Source organism: Lynx canadensis, chromosome F2 (genome assembly GCF_007474595.2).
Source record: "Lynx canadensis isolate LIC74 chromosome F2, mLynCan4.pri.v2, whole genome shotgun sequence".
NCBI lineage: Eukaryota > Metazoa > Chordata > Mammalia > Carnivora > Felidae > Lynx > Lynx canadensis.
In genome coordinates this window covers 41,951,242-41,970,734 of record NC_044320.2, presented here as the reverse complement: position 1 = coordinate 41,970,734, position 19,493 = coordinate 41,951,242, and the positions used below count along the sequence as shown (strand labels likewise).

Genomic DNA, 19,493 nt, shown 5'->3' with positions numbered 1-19,493 from the left:
TGTTTGTTTATTTTTGAGAGACAGAGCGTGAGAGGAGCAGAGAGAGAGGGAGACACAGAATCTAAAGCAGGGTCCAGGCTCTGAGCTGTCAGCACAGAGCCCGATGCGGGGCTCGAACCCACGAACCTGAGATCATGACCTGAGCCGAAGTCGGAGGCTTAACCGACTGAGCCACCCAGGCGCCCCTGTTTTTTTGTTTTTTTAATGAATTGAAGGTTAGTGGCAAGCAAGTCTATTGGCTCCATTTTTCCAACACCGTTTGCTAACTTTATGTCTCTGTGTCACATTTTGTTAATTCTTGCAGTGTATTATCATTGTATTCTTGTGGTGATCTGTGATCAGTGATTGTGACTCATTGACAGCTCAGGTGATGGTTAGCTTATTTTAGCGTTAATTAAGATAGGTATGTTGTTTTTATAGATGTAATGTTATCGCACACTTAATAGGCTACAGTATAGTGTAAACATAACTTTTATATATACTGGGAAACCAAAAAAATTAATTTGATTCACTTTATGACAGTATTCACTTTATTGTAGTGGTCTGGAACTGCACTGAGGTATAGCTGTATAGTTAACATATTAAAAAATGCCCAGAATCTTAGGTGTTTTATTAAATGAGTTTTGACATCTTAGTCCAATTAACAAGATACAGAACATTTCCATTATCCCAGAAAGTTTCTTTGTATCCCTTCCAGTAGATTTTCCCTGTACCCCCTAAGACAACCACTCTTCGGATACTTATCAATATTGATTAATTAGTTTTGCATGTTGTAGAATTTCATGTAAGCGGAATCATACAACGTGGGTGCTTTTGTGTCTGGATTCTTTCACTTAGCATTTTATCCTTTAAAAATATAATCATTTTGGGGCGCCTGGGTGGCTCAGTTGGTTAAGCATCCGACTTCGAAGGGCTCAGGTCATGATCTCGCGGTCCGTGGGTTCGAGCCCCGCGTCGGACTCTGTGCTGACAGCTCAGAGCCTGGAGCCTGTTTCAGATTCTGTGTCTCCCTCTTTCTCTGACCCTCCCCTGTTCATGCTCTCTCTCTGTCTCAAAAATAAATAAATATTAAAACAAATTAAAAAAATATATATATATATAATCATTTTGAGATTCATTCATGTTGCTGTAATTTTCTAACTATTTTCTTGTTGGACATTTGAGTAGTTTTCAGTATTTAGCTATTATGAATAAGGCTTCTGTGAACATAGTTCTACAGATATTTTTGTGGACATTTGTTCTTTTTTTTCTGTTAGGTAAATATCTAGGAGAATTGCCTGCTAAGCTTTTGAGAGATGTACTGTTTTGTTTTTTTGTTTGCTTTTTTTTTTTTTAACGTTTATCTGTTTTTTGAGAGAGAGAGAAAGAGAGAACGTGAGTGGGGGAGGGGCAGAGAGAGAGAGGGAGACGGAATCCAAAGCAGGCTCCTCACTCTGAGCTGTCAGCACAGAGCCTGACGTGGGACTTGTACTCACATACCGTGAGACCATGACCTGAGCCAAAGTTGGACATTTAACTGAGCCACCCAGGCACCCCAAGAGAGATGTACTATTAAAAGAACTATCAGCCTAAATTTAAGAGGATGCAACTATTCAGATCTTAAAATGATGTATACATGCAGGAAACAAGCTGAATAAGCTGCTCTTAGGATGTTTTTCTTGAAAAGCAGTGAGAGTGTTTTGCCTTTGGGCAGGAAATGAGTGTTTGTGATGAGTGGGGCAGACCCTGGTGGACTCTTTTACTGTTCCCAAATATTTGCTCCCTTCCCTAAAATGAATTATCCATTCCTTCCCATTGCCATGTGATTTGGAGCGCAGTCTCTGAAGCAGTGTTTACTTCACTACCTCATTGTCAGGCTTATCCACGTGACTCACGTGGACCAATGGGATGTGAGTGGAAGCAACACTGTACTAGTTTTGACCAGAAACTGTAAGAGGCATTGTATGCTCTGCCTGTTCTCCTGCTCTTTTCCTCATGAGAATAGCATGTCTCAAATAGGGATTGACCCCAATCTGGAACTCTGAAGAAGATCCAAGAAGAACCACAGCTAATCTGAAGTCTGGAATTGGGTGGAGAGTCACTGCAGACCCAATACCAACAAGTAGCATAAGTGAGAACTAAACCTTTATTTTGTAAGCCACTAATAATTTGGGGTACCTTTTTTTTTAATCACAGCAAAGCTTACTAATAGAGTGGTTATTTAAAACATTTTGGAAAATACAATATAAGAAAGATTAAATTAAACAATCTAGAGATAACTAGAGATAACTACTATAAAATAGTATTTCCCCCTGACTACAAAAATATATTTTTAGGGCAGAAAATGTGGAAAATGGAGAAAAGTATAATAAAAATAAAATATATGAATAATGCCAGTAGATGGAACTACTCTTAAAAGTTTTGGCAAGTATTGCTTATATTTTTTTCAATGCAGTTATACTTTTCCTTTTCTTTCCTTTTTTTTTTTTTTAACTTTTTGTGAAATTGAATCTTACATTTCTTTTCCTAACATGTCATTAGATTTTTTGTTAGCTTTAAATATTACTTAACTATGACCTGTGTTACTGATACAGACATTTATGTAGTGCTCTTTTTTTTATTCCATTTTTGACTCTTCACAAAAAACTTTGAAAACAGCATATTTAGTATTAAGGTAAGACATTTATATGTAGGATTTGGTTTACATACTTTTTATAATAGCCCCAAATAATTAGGGTTAATTTGCCATTATCTAAGACTTAATGAAAAAAACAGGAAGAGATACACGTTCAGAAACTTGGAAGAACTTTTGTTAAACTGCCACCATTGATAAGTTTCCTTACCAGTTTTTTATAGTTCATATTATGTCAACATTGCTTTAAATGACTATCTTATATATTTTTGCACATATATTTCAACCATAACAGCTAGTATTTACTGAGCTCTTACTATGTGCCAGGCCAAATGCTTTACACATGCTGTTGAAAACAGTAATTTTATTTATTATTTTGAAATGTTTATTTATTTTGAGGGCCAGAGAGCAAGCAGGGGAGGGGCAGAGACAGAGGGAGAGAGAGAATCCCAAACAGCCTCCACACTGTCAGCATAGAGTCTGATATAGGGCTTGAACTCATGAATTGTGAGATCATGACCTGAGCTGAAATCCAGAGTTGGATGCTTCACTGACTGATCCAGCCAGGTGCCTCTGAAAACAGTAATTTTAAAATGATTTTGTTATACTGATACTAATATTTGATTTATTGAGTAGTGTTTCTAAAGCATTGTTTTTAATAAAATTTTTTATTTATTTTTTTAACGTTTATTTATTTTTGAGACAGAGAGAGAGCATGAACGGGGGAGGGTCAGAGAGAGGGAGACACAGAATCTGAAACAGGCTCCAGGCTCTGAGCTGTCAGCACAGAGCCCGACGCGGGGCTCGAACTCACGGAGCGTGAGATCATGACCTGAGCCGAAGTCGGCCGCTCAACCGACTGAGCCACCCAGGCGCCCCTCTAAAGCATTTTGAATATAATTCTCATAGACTTACTGATATCTTTTTTAAAAGTAATCTGTACACCTAACATGGGGCTTGAACTCACAGCCCTGAGATCTAGAGTCCCATGCTCTACTGATTGAGCCAGCCAGGTGCCCTGACTTAGTGATATCTAACTATTTAGTCTGCTTAATGTCTCTAGTATTATATGAAAACTAGTATTTATTAAATAATATTTTGAAAATGGTTAAGATTTTAGTTTAGCTAAACAAACAAATCAGCAAGTTGAGTTTTTTACAGACCTGTCAGTCATTCAGTAACAGAACACTGGACTTTGGGCCCTTACGCCTTATTATTCCTAATAGCTATAGCAGGACCAAATCATCCTGTGTGTAGAAAATCCAAATGTGTTTTATGTTGTTTCATCAAGAAGTAGTTATATATATGTAACAGTTGTATATGATGTTTTAAATACATAATCATCAAAGATCATTGAATTATATACTTTAAATGGCTATATAATATGTAAATTATTCCTCAAGAAAAAAAACTCCTTGATAAGGAAAAGCTATCAATAGTAATTCTGAATGAACCCCTATCTTTCCTTTAGATATTTTGTAGTACATTACTTTTATTCTTTCTTTTGATTAATAGATTTTAATTTTTGAAACCTTTTTTGATTTATAGAAGAACTGAACAGATAGTGTAGAGTTCCCTTGTTATACCCTCCCTCTGCCCACACAGTTTTCCCTCTTATTAACATTTTATATTAGTATGGTATACTTGTTATAATTAACAAACCAATGTTGATACACTTATTTTTATTTTATTTTTATTTTTAAGTTTATTTATTTTGAGAGAAAGCAAGCTGGGGAGGGGCGGGGGGGGGAGAGAGAGAGAGAGAGGGAATGAGAATCCCAAACAGGCTCCACACTGTGGCACAGAGCCCGACACAGGTCTCAAACTCATGACCCATGAGATCATGATGTGAGCCAAAGTCTGAGGTTTAACCAACTGAGCCACCCAAGTGCTCCGATACAGTATTTTTAACTAAAGTCCACACTTTATTCAGATTTGTTTAGTTATTACCTAATGTCCTTTTTCTGTTCCAGGATCCTACATTACATTTAGTTGACATTACATTTAGACTCCTCTTGGCTGTGGCAGTTTTTTTAGGCTTTCCTTGTTTTTAGTGACCTTGACAGTTTTGAAGAGTACTGGTCAGGTATATTTAGGATGCCCCTCTATTGGAATTTGCTGTTTTTCTCATTAGATTAAGGTTCTAGATTTGGGGGAGGAAGAACAGAGTTAGAGTTGGTTACTTTTTAAAAATAGAAGTGCATAAATATAAATATCATCTACATCTGATTACTTTTAATATGCTTTTTCAGATGTATTATTTCAGCGCTTTGCAAAGATTTTCATTGGCTGTCTTGCAGCAGTTACTAGTGGTATGATGTATGCTCTGTATTTATCAGCATACCATGAACGGAAATTCTGGTTTTCCAACAGGCAGGTAAGAAGAAAGAATTTTGAGCATATGGAAGTTGTTTTAGTATTTAATTTTAACTTAAGTAATGTGTTTTACAGGGAGCCAAAATATATGTATGATAAGTATGAAAAGTGCTTTCTTATTTACAGCCATTAGAAACAAAATGGTGTAGAAGCTGTTTTAACATAGTCACAGGGTCAACCTTGAAAAATGTAATACAATATATTTCAAGGCCATAGAATAGAGACTATGGGTTTCTAAACTAAGGGTGCTTTCCTTCATGTAACTAGCTTATCAGGAGTTTTTGAAGACAGTGAAATGTTACAGTTTAGTCAGTCTTTTAGTTTATTGAGTTTACATTTCAGAAACAGTCTATAGAAATTTCAGTAAAATATTTTAATTTTTAGATGACATGATTAGAATGTTTTTGGGGGATTGGAAATGATTAACATGCATGACAGTATTAAGTTGTCTCTTACATATTAGTATGATTAATGTTTGGTTTTAAGTCATGTGCATTTCACAGACTCTTTAGGCCCTATAGTTACTTAATTCATAATTTAGCCTTTGAATAAGTTTGTTCTCAGACTTAACTTCACAATCAGATACATCTTTAATACGCGTTGACAAAGTTCACAGTGTTATCACTTGACTCTGGAGACTTTTCTTTTTGGTCCAAGCTGTTTTGTAGTAGTAGTAGTCGTTGCCTTCGTCAAACTGACTAAATGTTTTTAAGCCGTTGATTGACCTAATCCCACCAAAACATTTAGCTGAATAATTATTTGTATAGTCTTGACAAAAGCTATTACTGTAGTATATCCTCTGTTTCCTTGAAAATGTTATGCAGATTAACCATTAGTAGTTCTCAATACTGGATGTACAATAAAGTCATCTGATGAGCTTTCAAAACATAACCTCCCTCACAGACTCTTAGGAGGGGTACTGGGGAGTGTCTGGGATCAGTATTTCAAAATATTTCCAAGCAGTTGTGTTATTATAGGCAGAATTGAGAACAACCAAAGGTTTGAAAATATAGAAGGCATACATCAAGAACCTTGTTTTTAAAAACATTGTATATGAGCCAGGAACATTGACAATACCTGGGAGCTTTTTCAGAATCACAGATTCTCAGGCCCTACTTTAGAATCAGAATCTAATCAGAGATCTTTTAATAAGATCTCTAGGAGTTTCATATACACATTAAATCTGAGAAGCATTGATCAAAAGTTTACATCTTTGAAATCTTAGAAACAAATTGTTTCCATTCATAAAGAATCATTTTAAGGAAATATATTTAATGAACTCCAAATGAGGGGGAAAAATTCACTGGTCAAATAGATATGGGAAAGGTTTTCTCTTTTGAGATTCACCATGCATAACATATACTGAAACTCTTAAAAGTCTTGCAGTAAAGAAACCCACTAATTTTCTTTCATGCGACCTTTTCACAACTCATTTAACCATAGAACTATTTTATTTACTTATTTTTTTAACTATAGAACTCTTACGTAACACTCATTTATATCTTAGCAAGTTCTGTTGATCAGATCTTGGGGAAGCTGGTCTGATATCTTTTGTATTAATTGATAAATATTCATGAAAATAAAGAAGTTGCATTTTCAAAGACTATAGATTTATGAAACCTTGATTCATCTTGAAATGCACAATTTTTCAGAGTTTTTGAATTACCTATATTCTTGGCTCTGTATAGCCCAATTTTAGGAAATTTAAGATTTACTTACATTACTGGAAGTTCATTTGAAAAGCACTGATTAGGTGTCTGCTGCTCTTGAAAATACTAGTTAAGAGTTTGCAATTCTGGATACATAAGGAAGTGGAATAGCAATAGAAAATACTGGTTTCTTCTTAAACTTATCTTTTTCTTATGCACTTTAACACCTCAACCATCATTTTTTATTACCTGCCTTACTATTCTTGCTGTCCTTAGGGCATTTTTCTTCTTTTCCTTGTATGTAATAGGTAAATGACTTATGACCTACAATCCATTTTAAACCTTAGGTGTTTCATTAAAATGATTGCCAGATTATTGAAAAGTTTAACCTCCTTAATGTGACTACTAATGATTAAAGGAAAATTCAAACATGTCTTTGAGCAAAATGATAAATACATAGCATTAATTTAGAAGACGAGGAGAGAAAAAGAAGATTACAGTTGAAATTTAGGACACTGGTATTTAAATAATCATTTCATTTTCTTTTAGGAACTCGAACGAGAAATCACATTTCAAGGTGACAGTGCCATTTATTATTCTTATTATAAAGATATGTTAAAAGCGCCCTCATTTGAAAGAGGTATGATAACCACATTTGTATCTTTTTAAATTACACTCTGCCTCCAACGTGGGGCTCAAACTCAGGAACCTGAGATTAAGAGTCATACATTCTACCAACTGAGCCAGCCAGGCACCCCTCACATTTGTATTTTTAATAACAATGTTTTTTAGGGGCGCCTGGGTGGCTCAGCTGGTTAAGCGCCCGGCTTCGGCTCAGGTCGTGATCTCGCGGTCCATGAGTTCGAGCCCCACATCAGGCTCTGTGCTGACAGCTCAAAGCCTGGAGCCTGCCTCAGGTTCTGTGTCTCCCTCTCTCTCTGCCCCTCTCCTGCTCATGCTCTGTCTCCTTCTCTCAAAAATAAATAAACATTAAAAAAAAATTTTTTTTAAATAACGTTTTTCTAAAATAAAACATTGTTCTATGTGTGAGCACTTGAATGTGGAAAATTGTCTCAGAATAGAAGTATTACTCTTTTGGGGCGCCTGGGTGGCTCAGTCAGTTAAGTGTCCAACTTCAAGCTCAGGTCATGATCTCACAGTTTGTGAGTTCGAGTCCCGCATCAGGCTCTGTACTGACAGCTCAGAGCCTGGAGCCTGCTTTGGATTCTGTGTCTCCCTCTCTCTCTCTGCCCCTCCCCTGCTTGCTCTCTGTTTGTCTCTCTTTCTCTCTCAAAACTAAATAAATATTAAAAAAATTATAAAAAAAAGTATTACTCTTTTTTATACTTAATAAAGACATTGGAAAAATGAGGCACAGTGTATTGTATTTTGAGATTTTTCTTAATAACTTAAAATATTTAATGACCTCTGACATGTTTAATTATTTTAAAGCAGAATAAATAATCTGGAGAAAAATTTTTCTGTCTCTAGGTGTTTATGAATTGACACACAATAACAAAACTGTATCTCTGAAGACTATAAATGCAGTGCAGCAAATGTCTCTATATCCAGAACTTATCGCCAGTGTTTTGTATCAAGCAACTGGTAGCAATGTATGTTTTCTTTTGACTTTAATATTTATTTTCTTACATGTTTATGAATCATTAAAATTATTTAATGTTCTATTATCTTTTCTTTTTTTTTTTTTGCCAATTAGGAGATTATTGAGCCAGTATACTTCTATATTGGCATTGTTTTTGGATTGCAAGGAATATACGTTACTGCTTTATTTGTTACAAGTTGGCTTATGAGTGGAACATGGCTAGCAGGAATGCTTACTGTTGCATGGTTCATTATTAACAGGTAAAAGATGTTTTCTTAATTAAGTTTTACAGTTTTTTATGGCTGTGGTACTTGGTTCTAAAAATGCCATCCCCCAAATATTCTACATCCTAATCCCAATCTGTAAATATGATGAGATATCATTCCTGGTTATGTTATGTTATATGGCACAGTTGACCTTAAGATATGAAGATTACGTGGTGGACCTGATACAATCATATGAGCCCTTAAAAGTGGAGATCTTTCTCCACTTGGTGCAGAAGGGGAGGTCAGAGATAGTTGAAGCATGAGACAGGTTGCTGTGCTGTTGCTGGATTGAAGTGAGGAGGAAATGAATTTTGCCAGCACCATTGAACCTGTGAAAAGACCACAAGCCCTGCATGAGTATGGCAGCCCTGGCAGGTGCTTTGATTTTAAGTTAGGGAGTCCCTGAGCAAAGTATCCAGAGGAACTGGGGTAGGTTTTTTAGCTAATTTGTGTTGTTTTAAGCCTATATACATTTGTGGTCATTTGTTATGCAACAATTGAAGACTAATAAACTCACCTTGTATCTCTGTATTTTCAGATGTAGTAACATTGGCATATATGGATGTGCCTTTTCTTTCCCTACTTATTTATTTATTTTAAGTTTTTATTTATTTTGAGAGAGAGAGTGCAAGTAGTGGAGGGGCAGAGAGAGAGAGAATTCTAAGCAGGCTCCACACTGGTAGAGCGGAGCCCAGTGTGGGGCTCAAAGTCATGAGCCTTGAGTTCATGACCTTAGCCGAAGTCAGATGCTTAACTGACTGAGCTACCTAGGTGCCCCTTTCCTCTTTTATTTAAAATTGCTGACACGATTTCATGAAAATAAGGAAGAGGCATCAGATCACTATTTTTTTTTCAACATTTATTTATTTTGAGAGAGGGAGAGAGAGTGAGAGAGAGAGAGAATCCCAAGCAGGTTCCACACTGTCCTCGTGGGGCCCAACACGGAGCTTGATCTCACAAACCTTAAGATTGTGACCTGAGCCAAAATCAAGAGTCAGAGGCTTAACCGACTAAACCCCCTAGGTACCCAAGATATATCACTATTAAGTTAACCACCACAGATAAGGATTCTATGTTAATCTGTCACAGAGTGCTTTGAATTAGTAAATCCATCCCTTTTGGTGATCAAAGCAGTCTCAGTTCTTTAATAGTAAGTAAAAAGAGAATAAGCAATGGGGTTTCTTTGAAATGGAGGGCTGATTTGAGACATAAAAATTTTCTTGGCATTGGTCAGTGTCAAAAATTTAATTCTGAATTATGGGTATTTTTTCTCTCCATAGCACTTTTCTCCCCTAACATTTATCATGACTAAATTTTTATTTTTTTATTATTAAAATTTTTTTTTAACATTTATTTATTTTTGAGAGACAGAGCACGAGCGGGGAAGGGGCAGAGAGAGATGGAGACACAGATTCCGAGGCAGACTGTAGGCTCTGGGCTGTTAGCACAGAGTCTGACGTGGGGCTTGAACTCACAAACCATGAGATCATAACCTGAGCCAAAGTTGGATGCTTAACTGATGGAGCCACCCAGGCGCCCCATCATGACTAAATTTCTGAAAAATGAAACATTTCTTCTGTTACAACATTTTCTTTTGGCAATTCCCAAATAAAAAATATGATACTTTTCAAGTTATTGAGACTCAGCATTAAGGGCTATATCTCTTACTGGGCTTTGTTTATATTTAGAGTCATATGCTGCCAATAATTTGATATAAAGCATATTTTAAAAATCTTCCTTAGAAGTTTTAAAGTATAGCTGTTCAGGTTTATGGCTTAAACCTATTTCTTCTTATTATTTTTATTTTTATTTTTTATTTTTTTAAAGTAAGTTCTATACCCAACATGGGGTTTCAATTCACAGCCCCGGGATTGAGTCGCATGCTGTACTGACTGAGCCAGCCAGGTGCCCCTAAACATATTTCTTCTTAAAAACAGGAATGAACCAAACTTTATTATTACAAAAACAGTATATGTATGTTATGGAAAATTAAAACCAGCAAAAACAGAATAATAACTTTACATTCCCACCACCTGGAGATCACTCGCCATTGTTTATACCTCGGTGTCTATACTTTTGGATCTTTTTCTATGTGAGTATGTATGTGTATGTGTATATAGTGTATTTGTGTGTGTATTTTTTTTGTCAGAATGAAATATATTACACCTGTTTTATATGCTGCTTTCTTTATTCAGCAGTCTACCTTTCCAATAACTTTTTTTTTAAAGTAAACTCTATGCCTAACATGGGGCTTGAACTCACAACCCAGAGATCAAGAGTCATGTGCTATACCAACTGAACCCCTCCACTTCAATAACTTTTTTTTTTTTAAGTAGGGTCCACACCCAATGTGGGGCTTGAACTCAGGACCTTGAGATCAAGACTAAACCATCCAGGCAGGCTCCCCTCAATAACTTTTTATCTTACCTCTTGCCTGTGTTGACCTCAGAATACCCCAAAAAGCTGGTTTGTCCAAACCAGCATTTAATCCAGGACCACATATTGCATCTGGTTGTTATGTTCTTTAATTCTTTTTTTCAAGATTTAAGAAAAAAATGTTGATTTATTTTTGAGAAAGGAGAGAGAGCGGAGTGAGGGGGTGGCAGAGAGAGAGGGAGACAGAGGATCCAAAGTGGGCCCTGCACTGAGAGTGGAGAGACTGATGCAGGGCTCAAACTCACGAACCTGTGAGATCATGACTTGAGCCAGGGTCAGATGCTTAACCCACTGAGCCAGCCAGGTGCCCCTCCTTATTTCTCTTTAAATCTAACGTAATCCCTTTTTTCTGTTGAAGAGACCAAGTCAGTTATCCTACAGAATATCCCACCTTATGGATTTCTCTTGTTGCTTCCTGTGGTGTCATCTAGCTTTTCCCTCTATTCCTTGTGTTTCTATAACCTGGAAGTTATATCCAAAGGCTTGATGAGTTCAAGGTAAACAGTTCTAGTTAGAATATATCATAGGTGGTATGTTTTTCGTGTTCCATGATATTTAAAAGTTACAAGGTATTTACTTGGCCTGCCCGTAGTGAGTCTGAGATTGCTGCTTTGGGGAATGACAGTCAGATTTCTTCATTGAATAGTGTGACTAGAAAATAATCTGTGCCCTTTTCAATGTTAACCATTTAGCTAAGGGTTGTAACTCTAGTTGATAATCTGCTGAAATTAGTAATTACATTAGGGTTTATTAAATTATATGTTTCTATTTTCATTAGCTAGATTCTTCTTCAAAAGGTAAAATTTTTCTTTATTAATGAAGGTTCTTTGGTTACCTTTAAATACAGTTACTATTAGAAAGTCAGGGGGCACCTGGGTGGCTCAGTCAGTTAAGTGTCAGACTCTTGATTTCAGCTCCGATCATGATCTCAGCGGTCATAAGCCCTGGTTGGGCTCCACGCTGAGTGGCTCCGTGCTTAAGATTCTCTTTCTCTTGGGGCGCCTGGACGGTTGGGCAGCCGACTTTGGCTCAGGTCATGATCTCATGGTTTGTGAGTTCAAGCCCCATGTCGGGCTCTGTGTTGACAGCTCAGACCCTGGAGCCTGCTTCAGATTCTGTGTTTCCATCTCTCTCTGCCCCTCCCCTGCTTACGCTCTGTCTCTGTCTCTCTCTCTCAAAAATAAAAATAAAATAAAATAAACCTATAAAAAAAAAGATTCTATTAGAGTTCATTCTATTCAGAGTTCATTCTATTAGAGTTCATTGTTAGAAATTTAATAGCTCACTCAAAGTATTTCAGAACTCATAGACTAGGTCTAGAAAGTCTTGCTTTTTAGAATGAAATGTATTTATTTATTTATTTTTTTTTTATTTATTTTTGGGACAGAGAGAGACAGAGCATGAATTGGGGAGGGGCAGAGAGAGAGGGAGACACAGAATCGGAAACAGGCTCCAGGCTCTGAGCCATCAGCCCAGAGCCTGACGCGGGGCTCGAACTCACGGACCGCGAGATCGTGACCTGGCTGAAGTCGGACGCTTAACCGACTGCGCCACCCAGGTGCCCCTAGAATGAAATGTATTTAGTATAAAACTAGCATTATTTAAAATAATAAAAGGATTGTTTTCTTCATTATGTGATGTATTAGTTATTGCTGCATAAAAATCACCCTAAAACTTAACAGCTTAAAACAAACATTATGTCACAGTTTCTGGTGGTCAGGAATCCACAGTGGCTTAACTGGGTGGTTCTGGTTCAGGACCTGTTATGAGGGTGCAGTCAAGAGTTGTTTAAGGGTATAAACATTTGAAGGTTTGACTGGCCTGGACCATCTACTTCCAAGCTCATTCATGTGACTTTTTACAAGAAACCTTGGTTCTTTAGCTGGTTGTTGGCCCGGGAGACTTTAATTTTTCAACACACAAGCCTCACCATAGGGCTGCTCACAGCTTGGCTGCTGGCTTTCTTTATAGTGAGTGATCCAAAAGAGTGTGGAGTGAGTGTGCTGTAGTGGAAGCCAGATATCTTTTTTTTTTTTTTTAATGTTTATTTATTTTTGAGACAGAGAGAGACAGAACATTAACGGGGGAGGGTCAGAGAGAGAGGGAGACACAGAATTTGAAGCAGGCTCCAGGCTCTGAGCTGTCAGCACAGAGCCCGACATGGGGCTCAAACTCACAGACTGTAAGATCATGACCTGAACCGAAGTAGGAGGCTCAACCGACTGAGCCACCCAGGTGCCCCTCCAGATCTTTTTTAAAACTTAATTATCAGAAATGATAGGACGTTACTCTGCCATATTCTGTTGATCATGCAGACTAACTCCAGTGCATTATGGGAAGTAACTACACAGGGTGTTAATACTAGGAGGCAAGGACCATTGCAGACCATCTTGGAGACTGGCTACTACAGGCAGGGAACTTTTTGTTTTTTAAGTAGGCTCCACGCCCAGCACAGGGCTCAAACTCATGACCCTGAGATCAAGAGTCATATACTCTATGGACTGAGGCAGCCAGGTACCCAGCAGTGAACTTTTAATATTCATTTTGTTTAATTTCTAGATCTATCTTTATCTTCATCAGAAATTTGAAGAGGGGAAGCCCAGGCAATTTTTCCTTGTAAAAATAATGGCATCAAAGACTCCTTGCCACATGTTTAAAGTTCATTTGTTTATTTTGAGAGAGAGAGAGAGCGAGCAGGGGAGGGGCAGAGAGAGAATCCCAAGCAAGCTCTGTGCTCTCAGCGTGGACTGAACCACCCTGGTGCCCCCCAAATAAGAGTGTTTTAGAGCTCTTAGTGAGAATTGTAAGGAAATTGCCTTATTTAATGACACATTGTATCCTGGGTACCTAGAGCAGGAGTTAGGTAGACAATTTGTGATATATTCTGCTAAAAGGTATCTTTTGGCAATTAAAATATTCTTTTTTTTTTTAATTGTTTTTTTCAATGTTTATTTATTTTTGACAGAGAGAGACAGAGCATGAACGGGGGAGGGGCAGAGAGAGAGGGAGACACAGAATCGGAAACAGGCTCCAGGCTCTGAGCCATCAGCCCAGAGCCTGACGTGGGGCTTGAACTCACGGACCGCGAGATCGTGACCTGGCTGAAGTCGGACGCTTAACCGACTGCGCCACCCAGGCGCCCCTAAAATATTCTTAACAAGTAGCTTTTATTTGTTTTGCATTTCATTCATTTTTTACTGATATATATTTTATACTGGAAAATATATTTTAATGCTATGAAAGATAACTTGCTTTTTTTTTATTCAGCAGCTTTAGAGTTTATATATGAATACCTAGAAAAGTATAAAAAGGTATTAGTCATTCCATTATATTATGATTATTCGTAGTGTTCTTAGTTGTATTTTGTGTTACTTGTTTCTTAACACCAGAAGGGAAAAGAAGTATTCTAAAACTAAAAAATGTAGGCATACTAGAAAATTTGAGGAAATTTTAGGAAACAGCACTGTATAGACAGTAGTGAGGGAAAACTCAGTGGCGAATGACTCCTTCTTAACAGACGTGATCACCAAAATAGGGTAACCAAAACCAGGCTTTACACATAAACAATATGGAAGAGTCCTACTGATCTTCTCATCTACAAATATATACCTGGGTATCACTTTCAGTGAAAACATATTTATATTTGAAGAACAAAGAAGAAATGTGTAGGATTAAGTGTACTACTGGGTGGTTCAGTCAGTTGAGTGTCCGACTTCGGCTCAGGTTATGATCTCGTGGTTTGTGGGTTCGAGCCCCGCATCTGGCTCTGCGCTGACAGCTTAGAGTTTGGAGCCTGCTTTGGATTCTGTCTCCTTCTCTCTCTACCCCTCCCAACTCACGCTCTGTCGCTCTCAAAAATAAATAAACCTTAAAAAAAATGCATGTTAAAGTTAGTCTTTGGCCCCCAAAAAAGTAATTGTACATTGGTAATAATAAAGAGGTTAGGTGCAAGGAAATATCCATGACGTAGAGGTACAGCTAACGGAAAATAACGGTAACACATGATGCTGGTTCTGTTGTGATGGTATTGGTATACTCAGAATGCTCATGGAGGTATAAGCTTTTTAAATTTTAGGTGATAGTCTTCCCCAAGAATTCCATTTTATCACAAGACAGTAATCCAGAAAAGGAGGGAAATAACATGAAAAATTAGAAAACCATCTAAATATAGGAGAATGGTTAGGTAAATTGTAATACATCAGTGCAAGGCAATATGCTGCCATTGGAAGTTATACTGATACTGTGTAAATGTTTTTCATCTTTCACACATTATACATTGACATACCAAACTGTTTTATATGTTATCCAACTCAGCATTTCTTGGACTTCAGTTCTGTATATTTAAAACTTAATTCTCATGGATTCCATGTACTGACATAAATAATTTGAATTCTGTAATGCTACTTACATATAAAACAAAACTAGGTAATGCTCCATATACTTAAAAGCACTTATGCTACTATAAAACTGAAACCAATTGGGGTACCTGGGTGGCTCAGTCGGTTAAGCATCTGACTTCAGCTCAGGTCATGATCTCACAGTTTGTGGGTTCAAGCCCCACATCAGGCTCTGTGCTGACCGCTTGCTCACAGCTTGGAGCCTGCTTCAGATTCTGTGTCTCCTTGTCTCCCTGCCCCTCCCCCGCTCACGCTTTGTCTCATTCTGTTTCTCAAAAATAAATAAATGTAAAAAAAAATTTTTTTAATAAATAAAACTGAAACCAATCTATTAATGAAATAATGAGCCAGCAAAATATTAACTGAAAAGATAAATTTAACATAAAAAATGATATTTTGCTAAAACCAGATTTCTACTATCTGTGTAAATATGGTACCATTCCAGCAGGTTCTTTTGAATATGGTAAACCTACACAGCTGGGTACTGTGAGATGACTCACTTCTCATCATGTTGCTCTCTTGTCTACTATGGAATCTTTTTTTTTTTTTTTTAACCATAGTGATCATGACATCGTTTTGTTTTTATTTGACAGTATACCATTTAGTATTACAGTCATCTCCCCTCCCCCCCCCAATTAACTCAAGCCAATTGAAGTAATGCTATATTGCCAACTACATTGTTAACACAAACACGGAAGCGAGTACTGAAATCCAGATTAGGCTTATACCATGACGTGTCTAAAATGAAAATTCAAAGGGTGCTTGGCTGGATCAGTTGGTGGAACATGCGACTCTTAATCTCAGGGTCATGAGTTCAAGACCTACATTGGGTGTAGCGATTACTTTAAAAAAAGAAAGAAAATTGAAAATGAAACCAGGGCTTCCTGATTTCTGTGAATGTATCAATAGGCCTATGCATCCTAGGTGATTTAACTAGTTATTATTTTAAACTACTGGTTTGTGCTGCTCTAGACTCTGCCACTGGGGGAGAAAAAGTGGGTCTCATCTGATTTAGTCACTTACTTCCTACTATTAGCCTTCTGTTCCTCACAAGGACCAAACATGGTAAAGGCAAGAGAGAGTAGCTCAGGTGTTCAGCAAGGTAGCAGTGGGGAGGCTTGTGTAGGTGAAGAGGGTAACTGGTAGAGATCCTACTCAGTCTGTGTTGCAACAACTCCCCTTCTCCAGTGCAGAGTTTTAAAGATTTTCACTGTACTGATCTGTGATTTAGGCAGGGATAGTGAGTAAACCTTCAGAAAGGTGACTGCTGGGTCCAGCTTCCCAATTCTGGGCTGATGGAGTGGCTGATAGATATCCTCTCCCTCCTCCCCACGTCCTGCCTTATGACACGTGAATCTCTTATTTGTCTTTAGAGAGTTAACTTCCATAATTTCTCAGAGATAATATTATATGAGAATAGATGGTCTTTAAAATACATGATATTCAGTAAATGGTATTGGAATAATCATCTGGAAAAGAAATCTTGTTGCATCAATACTAAAGTAAATTCCAAATGGATTAGAGTTAAAAGTAAATAGTGAAACCAATAATTACTATACAGAAACATTGGTTCATGTTTTAAAATTCTTTGTAAAAGATAAGATCTGAAACAATGTAAGTGTATGACAATAGAAATTGGTTATGTTAATGATAAATCTATACAATGATGTGTCCTGGCCATTAAATATTCTTGAACTGTATTTATTGATACATATGTTATGGAAAGATGCTCATTAGATATTAAGTGAAAAGTGGTCCATTACAGAATTATAAAAGAGCCAAGATCTAATACCGTTTACTAAGCTGTAGATATACTGCTAAGTTAATATTTACAGCTTTTATTTTGTTTGATCTTCGTGTATGATCCTGTTTTTTTCATATATATGTATTCAATCACATATATATTCATAGACAAGTTTTCTTATAATACTTTTTAACTGTTTTACTGAGGTATAACTGTCATAAAATGTACATATTTAAAGTATACAGTTTGATCAGTTCAGGCATTTAGACACACTCTTGAACCCATCAATAAAATCAATGTAATAAACATACCTATCACCTCCAAAAGTTTCTTTGAGCCTCCCTGTAATGCTTCCTTCTTTCTTCTTCTTACCTCACCTCTACTAACTGTTCCATTGTCCCCAGAAAACCAGGAATCTGCTTTCTGTCACTATAGTTTTCATTTTATAGAATTTTAAATTTATTTTTATTTTTTTATTTTAGAGAGAGAGCGAGAGTGGGGGAGAGGGGCATAGAGAGAGAGGGAATCCCAAACAGGCTCCACACTCAGCATGGAGCCCAACGTGGGGCTCAATCTCATGACCCTGGGATCAATCTTAGCCGAAATGAAGAGTCAGACACTCACCTAACTGAGCCATCCAGGCACCCCTCATTTTCCAGAATTTTACTTAATAAAGTCATATAGCATATACTTTTTGGTCTTTTTTTTTTTTAACTCAGCATAATTATTTTGAGACTCATGTATATTGGGCATATCAATAGTTCATTCCTTTTCATTGCTAAGAAGTATCCTATATCACAGTTTGATGGAACTAACTTACATGCAAATACATTCACCTCTATTATTTAGGAGAATTAATACAACAATTTTCACAAAAATTTTAAAGCAGTAGGACCTTTGTTTCTGTGTAGAAAAAAAACATTGAGCGTGAGTCCTAAATTTGGTGATTGTTGGAAAGGTAATTCTCTTGAGGTGTGAGGATATGCCCAGGAGACAACATGCTGTAGCGCAGATTGAGAAGAAACCTAGGAAGAGCCTGGAAAGACATTCTGTATTCGGCATTTAAGGGTTTCTGGATATATCACGTGAAGGATTACTGTAATGGTAATTCCTGGGAACTGCTGATTGAAAAGATTATTAAACTAGATATCAGAAGATGCATTGTAATCCCAGTTGTGCCAGCTATATGACATTGATTAAGTCACATCACCTCTCTGAACTTCATATTCTTTACATAAGGGAGGATAAGAACCTTGGGCCTGTCAGGCCTGCTAATTATGTAATGCAGATTGTATTCTAGAGAAGAGTAGCCATCTATCTCATTAAGGGAAGAGAGGGTAGGAGCTGAAATCTAGTGTCCTCTTCGACAAGTTGTGTGCCTTAACATGAGGCGTATCTGCTCAGAGCAGAAAGCCTTTTTCAGATTTTCACAGTTGCCCATCTATTCACCAAGCAGTGTACAACCACACTGAGTCTTCCTGGAAGGGAGGAAAGGGGGGTTGAATGAGATGCTTAATTTGCTCCAGGTGCTGTATAGACCGTAGTGGCTCTGTCTATGTCTACCTCACAGGATTGTTACAGAGAACAATGAGATGTGTGTGAAAGTACTTTGAAAAGTACAGTGCTACATAAATATAATGTCTTGATATTTTGCTCTTCATCTGTGGTTTACTTTAGGGTAGATACAACAAGAATTGAATACTCCATTCCTTTAAGAGAAAACTGGGCACTGCCATACTTTGCATGCCAAATTGCTGCACTTACAGGCTATTTAAAAAGCAACCTAAATACTTACGGAGAGGTAAGATACAAACTTATTTGTCACAGTTAATTCTGATGTATTGCAAATGTATGTAATTTTAAACTTAGTCATGTTAACAGGTCAGTGATATTCAGTGAAGCCTAATTACTACATAATAAAGGATATATTTACAGAGTCTTACTATAACATTATTAGTCTAGTCAGATTGACGGGTAAATTATTATTTTTTTAAAGTTTATTTATTTATTTTGAGAGAGGCAGAGACTGTGCCAAGTGAGGGAGGGGCAGAGAGACGGAGAGTGAGAATCCCAAGCAGGCTTCGTGCTGCCAGCGCAGAGGCCCACGTGGGGCTTGAACTCACGAAACCATGAGGTCATGACCTGAGCCAAAACCAACAGTCAGATGCTTAACCAACTGAGCCACCTAGGTGCCTCTGATGGGTAAATTATTTTTAAGAGAAAGGAGATGTTGTATCGTTTCAGTGCAGTTACTTGGCAAATAAATGAAGAGTTTATTATTTTGAAAATTAATCTCTCATTATTTTACCATTTCTTTTCTGTAATATTGATAGCTTTTAGTCATTGCAAGTTAATAAAATATTAATGAAGATGTATAGAGTGACTACAAATGGCAGCAGTGTTATCTTTTA

General features: G+C 37.1%; 1 protein-coding gene across 7 annotated transcripts in view; it reads left to right on the top strand.

Moving 5' to 3' along the window:
• The window catches only part of DPY19L4 (dpy-19 like 4), a 68,538-nt gene that overhangs the window by 8,048 nt on the left and 40,997 nt on the right, over positions 1-19,493 (top strand). For 4 of the 7 annotated variants that reach the window (XM_030303980.1, XM_030303979.1, XM_030303977.1 and 1 more), the window contains exons 3-7: positions 4,864-4,988; positions 7,186-7,276; positions 8,128-8,249; positions 8,354-8,499; positions 18,760-18,883. In XM_030303980.1, the coding sequence (XP_030159840.1) occupies positions 4,864-4,988; positions 7,186-7,276; positions 8,128-8,249; positions 8,354-8,499; positions 18,760-18,883 (608 nt within the window). The remainder of the gene's footprint in view (positions 1-4,863; positions 4,989-7,185; positions 7,277-8,127; positions 8,250-8,353; positions 8,500-18,759; positions 18,884-19,493) is intronic. The other 3 variants (XM_030303978.1, XM_030303982.1, XM_030303981.1) reach the window with 3 other exon arrangements.